General features: G+C 51.6%; 1 protein-coding gene across 1 annotated transcript in view; it reads left to right on the top strand.

The window, feature by feature from the left end:
* Positions 1-5,918, top strand: part of CORO2A (coronin 2A) — a 16,322-nt gene extending 10,404 nt beyond the window's left edge. Inside the window, exons 6-11 of the mRNA XM_008054007.2 lie at positions 360-464; positions 1,159-1,255; positions 2,337-2,449; positions 2,781-2,871; positions 3,858-4,132; positions 5,475-5,918. Coding sequence (XP_008052198.2) covers positions 360-464; positions 1,159-1,255; positions 2,337-2,449; positions 2,781-2,871; positions 3,858-4,132; positions 5,475-5,606 — 813 coding nt within the window. The 3' untranslated portion in view covers positions 5,607-5,918. The remainder of the gene's footprint in view (positions 1-359; positions 465-1,158; positions 1,256-2,336; positions 2,450-2,780; positions 2,872-3,857; positions 4,133-5,474) is intronic.
* The last annotated feature ends 4,238 nt before the right edge of the window (positions 5,919-10,156 follow it).

Genomic DNA, 10,156 nt, shown 5'->3' with positions numbered 1-10,156 from the left:
CAAGTTGCCCAGGTGGGTCTCAAACCCGCAGGCTCAGGCAATCCACTCACCTCAGCCTCTCAAAGCGTGGGATTACAGGCTGAGCCACCGAGCCCGGCGGAAGTGATTTGCTAAGAGCAGAACACTCACAAAACAGGTGGTGGTGGCATCTTAGTGCCTTTGAGGTATCATCTCCATCAGAGTAGGCCACACAGTGGACCCCAAGGCCCAGGGATATTTTTTTCCCCTAAAACATTTGAACAAGATCAGACTTGCCCTCTTAGGCATGGCCCAAGGTGCCATGACAGGAATTCTTGTCTCAGAGCACCCTGAGCCCCCAGAAATGACCCCAGGGCCTTCTGCCTCCCCTTCCCTTGTAGGACGACCTCTCTGTGCCTCTCACGGAGGAAGACTTGGATGGCTCCTCGGGTGTGCTGTTCCCCTTCTACGATGCGGACACCAACATGCTCTACATGGTGGGGAAGGTCAGTCTGGCGCGGAGGGAGGTGGCCACCAGGACCCGTGACAGGAGGTGGAAATGTCCCTAGCCTCGCCCCACTGGAGTCCAGGGCAGGGCTGGACAGGAGTCACTGGCCACTCTTCCCCTGTGGGAGGGCACCTGCCAGCCCCTCCGGCTCCCCAGGACTGTGGCTGCACACCTGAGCTCATCCCTCCCCAACCTGGGGCCAGATGAGGGGGAGGTTGGGGTTTCTCAGCAGGGACCTCGTTGAATTGGGGACAGAACTGGGTAGGACTGTACCGTGTTTAGTATCCCTGGCCCCTAGCACCAGTGCCAGGAGCATCTCTGCACCCTTCACCCAAATCATCATGACAACCAGAAATGGCCCCCAGGGTGAGACCCTCTGGATGGGATGGTTTCTGAGGACATGCCTTTCCTAACCTTTGTGTGCAGTTCTGGTGAGAGTGGTTTCTGGGCCTGTCTTCTAGGAGCTTCTGCCATGGAGGAACGAAGGTGGTCTTCGGGTCATGGCTAAAGAACTGAGTATTAAAATGAGGACCCCTTTTTCCCACCTCAGTGTCAGGGCCCCGAGCTCCCTGGCATTCCCTTGTGTGCAAAGGGTTTGCTCATCCCATGAGCACCGGGGTTTTACTGCATGGCAGTGGGGGCGGCAGTAGAGCTGATGAGCTCCAGCTCTGACCACACCTCCTCCTCTCCAGGGAGATGGCAACATCCGCTACTACGAGGTGAGCGCCGACAAGCCTCACCTGAGCTACCTGACTGAGTACCGCTCCCATAACCCACAGAAGGGGATCGGTGAGTGAGGGACACTGAGGCCACCTGGGCCAGGACCTCAATGCTGGACCTAGAGAAACGGCATGGCGACACTCTGACTCGATGGGGGCTGTGCTTGAGGTGTGCAGCAGCACAGAGAAGGAAGTCAGGGAAGACTTCCCAGAGGAGGCAACATTGCGGGACCTGCAAGAGATAGCAGTCACACATCACTGGGGGAAGAAGTGTTCTAGGTCAAGGTTAAGCAGTTGCAAGAGCAGGGGGTGGAAGGAGTTGACCTCAAAGAGCCTCCAAGGAGCATTCCCCACCTCCTTTTTAAGTGTGTTTGGGGAAAAAAACCAACTATATGTTATCTACAAGAAACCCACTTTAGACATAAAGACACAGTTAAAAGTAAAGAGCTGGAGAAAAATAACCTGTAGTCCCAGCTACTCAGGAGGCTTAGGCAGGAGGATCGCTTGAGCCTAGGAGATCGAGGCTGCAGTGAGCTGTGATCGCACTACTGTTCTCCAGCCTGGACAACAAAGAACATTTGGGTCACAGGAGCTATGGGGATGGAGATGGGAGACTCATGCCTATAATCCCAGCACTTTGGGAGGCCGAGGCAAGAGGATTGCCTGAGCCCAAGGGTTCAAGACCAAGTTGCCTGAGCAACTTGACGAGACCTCGTCTCTACTACAATAATATTTTGAAAAAAATTAGCCAGGCATGTTGGTATGCACCTGTGGTTCCGGCTACTTGAAAGGCTGAGGCAAAAAGATCGCCTGAGCCCAGCAGGTTGATGATGCAGTGGCCATGAGCATGCCACTGCACTCCAGCCTGGACAACAGAGTGAGACTCCAACTCAAAAAAACAAAAACAAAATGTCCAGCTCAAGTCATTGAAATCCTTGGAGGTGGAAACAGAGTTCAGCTACCTTCACTCCATATCTCCAGCCCAGAGCCCAGTGCAGGTATCTGTTCATGAGCTGTTTGTTGAGGGAACAATGGCAGGAGGGCAGCCTCTGTTCACGTCTAGGTGTGTGCATCCTGACTGTAGCCATCACACTGGGTCCCCATGGCCCCAGCCTAGTCAGAACCTCTTGGCTTCTGCTGTCTGCCTGCAGGTGTCATGCCAAAGAGAGGTCTCGACGTGTCCTCCTGTGAGATCTTCCGCTTCTACAGGCTGATCACAACCAAAAGCCTCATCGAGCCTGTATCCATGATTGTGCCCCGCCGGGTAAGGGTGGTAGGGACCGTCTGGGTGGGAAGCAGGGAACTCGCCCTGGAGAAGGGGTGTCAGGGTACCAGAGCCTAGAGCCCACACCCCTGGGACAGCCACAGGCCTTTCTTACGGCCAGTGTGATGTTGCTGGGTGTCAGGAGTCCTGGGTCTCAGCCCATCTCTGCTCTTGAGCTGCTGTGTAACCTTGAGCAAGTCCCTTTGCTCTCTGAGCTTCAGTTTCCTCAGTTCAGCAGGGGTTGGGAGGAGCCTGGACTCCCAGCTCTAAGGACCCTCTAGTCTGGGCATTCTGTCCACCACCCCACTCACTGTCTGGACTTCTCCTGCAGTCGGAATCCTACCAAGAGGACATCTACCCCCCAACTGCAGGGGCCCAGCCATCCCTGACTGCGCAGGAGTGGCTCGGTGGAATGAACAGAGGTGAGGAAGGTGGAGAAAGGATTCAGACAAATATTGCAGGAACAGAGAGTGCCTGAAGGCTCAAGCAATGAAGAGAGGGTTTGGCCTGTATTTTTATTGTCCCATAACCTTGACAGTCATGCCCAGTGGTTAGGATGGTCACATCAGGTCCAGAAAGGCAGAGAGCCTGACCCAAGTGGCTCAGAAAACTCCCTCCAACTCAAGAGACTTTGCCCCATGAAAAGCGTCTTTACATTGTGGGACCCTACAGGGTCCCCAGAGCATCTCAGCCAGACTCCCCTTGCCCATTTCCTGCCCCTACCTTGCAATTATTCTTTGACCCAAGAGACCCTGAAGGCAGCAACCCTAACCAGGCCCTCCTGCCCACTCTGCCTGGACTGAACCGCGCCAACCATGCCTCTCCAGCTCATGGGAGGGCCAGCCCAGCGGAAGGAGGGCAATGTGTGCTCCTGCCCCCACCCCAGCCACTCCCTACCCCTTCACCCACACACACTCCCTTTACCTCCCCCCGCCCCCAGTGGCTGAGGGGGGCTCCTGGTGGACTAGAAGAGCCTCTTCCTGGAAGGCAGGAGACTCGTGCCAAGTCCCAGTTTTGAATAACTCTTAGATAGGTCTCCCTCCTCCTAGGCCTCAGGTTCCTCATCCGTATCCATGATGCTGTTCTCCCCTGCTTCCCAGGGGTGTTGGGAGAACTGGTGAGCTTGGTATGTGGGTGGGACTGTCCTTACAAAGCCAGGCCAAGGTTTCACTTGAGCTCAGAGTGTCTGGTGGCAGCTCCAGGGCATGCACTGTGCCATTCTAAAAACCAAGCTCTACTCGAAGGGTTGCACATAGGGGTCTTTGTACCCAATTGCCCCACTCTGAGGGTTTGTGCCTGTCTGCATGTGCCTGTATCTCTTACACCTGTTGCATATATCTGCGTGCCTGCCTGTGTCAGCCCATGCCCACCTGCTCTGTCCACACACAGCTCTTTGCTTTCCTCCCAGGGCCAATCCTGGTATCCCTTAGGCCTGGCTCCGAGCTGCTGAGCCCCCGGCCACTGCCTCCAGAGAGATCCGTCTTCAACTCTGTGGCCCCAGCCTCACCCCGGCCCTTGGACCAGACAGAGAAGCCAGCTGCAGAAGATGGCTGGAGACCTTCCTTCCTGCTGGGAGAGAAGACGCCAAGGTGGGCAGCAGAACACAGGCTGGAGGAGAAGAAGTCCTGGCTCACAAACGGCTTTGACATTTTCGAATGCCCCCCACCAAAGACAGAGAATGAGGTGTGAAGGAGGGTGGGGCGGACCTTCACAGGGGGCAGCTGGGCTTGGGAAGGTGGTGGGGGATCAAGGCTCAGAAGGAGGGAGGAAGAGGAGAAAATGAGGCGTGAGAAGAATAACCAGCTGTGTGGCTTGGTATAGTCACTTAACTCAGTCAATTCATTCAACAAACAGGCAGTAAGCACCACCTATATGCTATAATGATGGGCATACATGCAGATGGTAGGGAACTTTCTATAAAATGCAAAGGGTTTGGCTCAGTGTGTATCAAAGTCCCTTCCAGTTCTGACATTCTAGATGTTTCTGTGCTGTCGTGCTCCACATTTGTTAAGTGCCTGCTATGTGCCCAGTCCTAGGTAGGCACTTTGATGTAGCACATGACTGAATCCTCTCAACAGCCCTGGAGGTCATTATGTAGTGGCTGAAAACACAAGGGCTGGCGTCCCACAGAGGGATTCTGATCCTGGCTCTACTGAGTATTAACTGTAGCATCTCAGACCCAGGGGTTAAATGTCTATAAGTGTCAGTGTCCACAGTGGTAGCATGGGGATACTAACACTGCCACCCCAGTGGGGGTAGGGTTATGAGCATCTGGTCGGATAAGGAGGTTTCTTAGGGGTACACTCAACATCTAATAGTCATTGTGCATAGTGGCAACAATTATGATAATGGTGAAGTGAATTTTCTGAGCCTCAGTTTCCAGAAGAGGAAATTAAAGCTCAGGGTAACACAAAGCCATACAGTTTAGTGGTGACAAAGACACCAATCTACAGCCTTCAGAGCCAAGTAGCCTATCTCTCTGGGATCTGCAGAGGCAAAAATGTGTCTGAAACATTCAAATCTTTTTGAATTTCACTTACTGGGAGAAGTAAACAAGGTTTTTGTAAAAGATGTATGCAGCCAGGCGCAGTGGCTCACACCTGTAATCCCAGTACTCTGGGAGACTGAGGCAAGGGGATTACATGAGCCCAGGTGTTCGAAACCAGCCTGAGCAACTTGGTGAGACCTTGTCTCTATAATAAATTTAAAAATCAGCCAGGCATGGTGGCACACATCTGTGGTTCCAGCTACTTAGAAGCTGAAGTGAAAGGATCACCTGAGCTCAGCAGGTTAAGGCTGCAGTGGCCATGAGCGCACCACTGCACTCCAGCCTGGGTGACAGTGAGATTCCTGACTCAAAAAAAAAAATGCAGTGACAGCTCCCTTGGGCCTCAGCCACATGAATGTGTGATCGTCACCTTTCTAAGTCAAAGAGGGGTAGTGTTTCAGCCTTTCTACTAGTGTCCTGCCCCCCTCGTGTCCCAGGACACCCTGGTAATCCCACCTTCTATCTCTGCCTTCCCAGCTGCTGCAGATGTTCTACCGGCAACAGGAAGAGATCCGAAGGCTTCGCGAGCTGGTGACCCAGCGAGAGGTCCAGGCCAAACAGTTGGAACTGGAGATCAAAAACTTGCGGATGAGCTCAGAGCAGTTCTGAGCGGAGACCTCCGCCCTCCTCGCCCTCAGGGACACCACTGGGCTCCGTGGGGAGGTCCAGCACCAAACCACAAGTCCCCCGAGAACAACCACTATTTCTATATTTTTTTAGCAGAAAACAAAACTCCCAGTCACTGAAGGAGATTCCAGTGGGACGTGGTGCCGTTTTTTCTATTTGCCTTCTTGCAACTACAGTTTCTGAACTTTATTTTTAGATGATACCTGGCTTCTGTTTAATTCTGTTGTTAATGGTCCATGATGAGTGGTACCTTCTCAAAGGGATAGAATGTCATACAGGGTTAGAGCTGGAAGGCCCTAGGAGGTCAGCCTGCCTGTGATTGTCAAACTGTGGTCCATATAATAGGGGGGGAGTCTCCCGCCCCTACCCCGTTCTAGCCAGACAGCCCCTCTTCTATCTGTTTTATATGTCGGGCTGCTATGGAGTACATAATTCTGCTACTAAAAAACTTTCAGAGGTTTGAAAACCAGTGATCTAGCCCAACTCCCTCATTTTACAGGGAGAGGAGCTGAGGTCCAAAGAGAGGCAAGTGAGAGTTGTTTCATGGCAGGGCTGGGCTGAGATCCTGGTCTCCTGGGTCTGCCTTTCTGCTGTTTGGCGTCAGGTGCAGTTCTTAGCCCACAGAGCAGGAATCCGTTGGCTCCGGCCCCAGCTGTACCGCGACTTACTCAGTGACCTTTTGCAAGCCCTTCCTTCTCTGGTCTTAGTTTCTCCACCTGAACAAGGAGAACCCTAGAACAAGCCACCAGAGGCCTTGACCTGAGGGAAACCACCTGTGGAGTGATGATCCGAGTTTGCTACAGAAACTCACAGACACTGGCAGAGGGCCTGAAGGGCTCAGCCCCATTCTAGAACATAGACAGGAGGTCAAAAACATCCTCTCCAAAACCAACTGCAAGCAGCCAGACGTGGATAGATACTCCCTTAGGTGGGGGTGCAGACTTCAGAGGTGTGCCCACTACTGCAGACTGCCACCACCAAGGCCCTCAGGTATATCATCTGCCTCCTACAAGATGATATAGGCAGATATCAGCCCTGGTTAACAGAAGAGCCCCCCAGGAGGTAGCGGGCCCCGAGGACTGGAGGCACTCCAGTAGAGCCTGTGACCACCACCCGCGGGGGCTTCTGGGAAAGTATGACTATACTAAGGAAGGAAGCAGGACCAGGTGGCCCTGAAGTTGTGGCCCAAAAGTTTTTCTTCACCCTCCTTCGTGAGTCTGTGTTCTGTGCCCTGCTCTCGGCCCACCAAGAGGTTGGGAGTGATTAGAAGTGAAATTCATCCCTCTTTACCGAGGAGGGGCGGATGATACGTTTTCTCCATTGCATAGGTGACTCTGGAGCAGGGATGGGGGGATGGAAGGAGGCCACCTAGCCTGGTAGGTTTCAACCCAAGGTGTACACTAGAATCCTCTTGGGAATGTGCAGGAAATACAGATGCCCAGGCCCCACCTTGGACCAACTGCCCCTGAATCTCCAGAGTAGGGCTTGTGTGCCCTTCCAATTTCCACAGATGACCTGCAGCACAGTGAGGATGGAGACCCACTAGACTAGTGTGTGTGCACCTATGAGCAGTAAAGACGAAGAGGATAGTGAGTGCCAGGCAGGAGTTGAGACTCAGACCCAGATCTCTTAAGTCCTAAAAAGTCCAGAAGTGTTGTCCCAAGCCCTTCCCCCAGCCGTGGCTTATTTCTGTCTGTCCATGTCTGTCTTATTTGCATGTCTGTGCACAGCCCATGTCATATTCCTTGCCTTACTCTCCATTTACTCAGTCACTGGGGCTCACTCCCATCTAAAGCGCCAGTCAAGCTTGCCTTAGTGTGCTCTAGAGCAGAAGGCCAAATCCCAGACATTATCAGGGAAGCAGAGCTCCACTGGACAGGGCTACCTCTCCCACCTCGTGTGTGGCCAGTACGTCACGGTTTACAGAGCCCTCCCACATTCACTCATTGATGTAGGATACCCTAACATGGGTCAGGCAGGCATTCTGATCGCCGTGTTCAGAAGGGAAGACCTAGACTCAGAGAAGTGAACGCATACCATGCTCGAGGTCACTGGCTGCCAAGCACTGGAGGTGGTGTTGCATCCGGAGAGCTTTCTAGCATGCCTCTGCAGAGCGCCATCCATCGGCAGGCTCTCCCCACCCCCAAGGGACCCAGACCTCACACTTCAAAACGAGACACAGGTGTCTTTGAAAAAACTTTTTTTTTATTATTATTTTTACATCTAGAATAAATTATTTAAATTATTTCACAACAAGGGAGAGGGGTAGGTAATTTCTATCAGATATTTTTTTAAACCATTCATTTTTTAAAATTGTTTTTGTTTATGTTCTTGAGCTGATGAAGTGGAACGTGCCCAGCGTTTGCCAGGCCCAGCCAGTTGGCAAAGTGTGCACTCATCTCCTTACCCCATACCCTGGAAGTCCCCTTTCTGTTGACTCAGGAACTTTCTGAGAACGAGGACAGCACTTGGAGATGAGCTTTGGCGGGTACTCAATCTTAGCTCCAAGTAACTGTGCTTCCTGGAACGAAACTTGAGATTGTATCATAGAAAGAAACAGGAAGTCAGAAATCAATCTGCAGGCCGGACGTGGTGGCTCACGTCTGTAATCCCAGCACTCTGGGAGGCTGAAGTGGGAGGATCGCTTGAGCCTAGAAGTTTGAGGCCGCAGTGAGCTATAATCACGTTACTGCACTCCAGCCTGGGCGACAGAGCGAAACTTCATCTCTTAAAAAAAATGAAATCAATCTATGCTTTTCATATGAAACCGTGCCTGAAACAGTTTGAATGATTGTTTTAATGTTTCTGAAATTCCTTGTATCTTTGTAAAAAAATAAATAAATAAAAGTGAAAATAAATAGATGTGGAATCGTGCAATGAAAATAATGTAACCAAATAATAAACATCTGGCTAGACATTTTACTACACAGAGCTCTCCTTTTCTTGATTTGTTCCACAAATACCAATTAAGCACCTAGCGTTTGGGCCAGACACCAGTCTGGGAAACAAGTAGGATGGACATACACCTTGCTCTCTGCAGGGTTTTCAGTCATGGTTGGGGGAATAGGGAGCTCCAGGATAGGGGAAGTGTGGGCTGCTCTGGAAGGAGAAGCAGGGAAGGTGACCTGGAGGAAGTGATAGATGGAGACTGGAAGGATAAGTAGGAGTAAGGAGGGCAAAGGGTATTTGGGGAGCAGAAGAACATTTCAAGGTTAAACCATATGTTCCCCAGTCTGGAAACAAGCAAGGAGTAGAGCACAGACAGGGTATGGACCAAGGATTTAAGAGCCTTATAAGTGGAAGCTGAGACTTTGGCCTGGGGCAACTGGAATTTGGGGTGGGAGATATGAAAGTCATCAGTACTGGCTGGGCGTGGTGGCTCAAGCCTGTAATCCCAGCATTTTGGGAGGCGTAGGCAAGAGGATTGCCTGAGCTCAGGGGTTTAAGACTAGCCTGGGCAACTTGGTGAGACCTTGTTTCTAAATCAAATAAAAAAATAAGCCGGGTGTGGTAGCACATGCCTGTAGTTCCAGCTCCTTGGAAGGCTGAGGCGGAAGGATTGCCTGAGCCCAGCAGGTTGAGGCTGCAGTGGCCGAGAGCATGCCACTGCAATCCAGCCTGGGCGACAAGAGTGATACTCCGACTCAAAAAAAAAAAAGGAAAGAAAGAAGTAATCAGTACCAAAATGGAGTTACTTATATCAAAACCAAACTAAATGGTATGTATCTGTAATCCCAGCTACTCAGGAGACTGAAGGCTGAGGCCAAGTCCATGAGTTCAAGGCTGCAGTGAGCTATGATGTGCTACTGCACTCCAACCTGGGAGACGGAGACTCTTGTCTCAAAAAATAAATAAATAAACAAATAAATAAATAAATAAAATGAATCTAGAAGACTATGAAGGGGGGGGGCCTCACCCACAATTTGCCTGAGAACAGGAACTATCGCAAGAGATTCCACCAACTGCAACCTTGCACAAAGAACCACAACCCTGAACAAAGGTCACTCTGTGAGGACATCTGCCCAGCAACTGCTTGTTCTACTTCGGACTGAAGTCACTCTTATTAATTCGTGAAACTGAAAATTATTGTTTAAAGCAATCTATGTAATCCTCCTAATTTTCCCTTTAAGAACCTCTGCTTTCCTTTGTCTCCCTGAGTACTCTTGTGTCCCACGCCCTCCTCCCCGCAGTGGGGTCCAGTGGCAGCTTATTCCCAGGCTGCAATCCTGCTGAGTCCGGAAGAAACTCATTATCTTTGGAGGATCTCTGTCATGCTTTCAGGTTGATTTGACCGGGGTTTCTTGCCACTGGGATGGTTGAAAGGGGCAAGAGAGGATCAAGGGAAAGTGAGCCAGGAAGGTCATGCACGCCCTCCAGGACGGTCACAGCCGACCTGGGTCCCATCCACAGGCTGTAGTTTGCTGAGCCTCGTGGGGCTAGCGGAAGCTAAGCAGGAAGCCACCTTCTTCCAATTGGTCCATCAGGAACCACCCATGGCTACTGTGGCCACCTCCCGAGTGCCCGCCCGAGGC

The sequence above is a fragment of the Carlito syrichta genome, unplaced genomic scaffold, assembly GCF_000164805.1.
Source record: "Carlito syrichta isolate Samal-C Ts95f unplaced genomic scaffold, Tarsius_syrichta-2.0.1 Scaffold288937, whole genome shotgun sequence".
In the NCBI taxonomy this organism is placed as follows: Eukaryota; Metazoa; Chordata; class Mammalia; order Primates; family Tarsiidae; genus Carlito; species Carlito syrichta.
The sequence above is the reverse complement of the archived record's forward strand: the minus strand, read 5'-3'. Positions and strand labels throughout refer to the sequence as shown.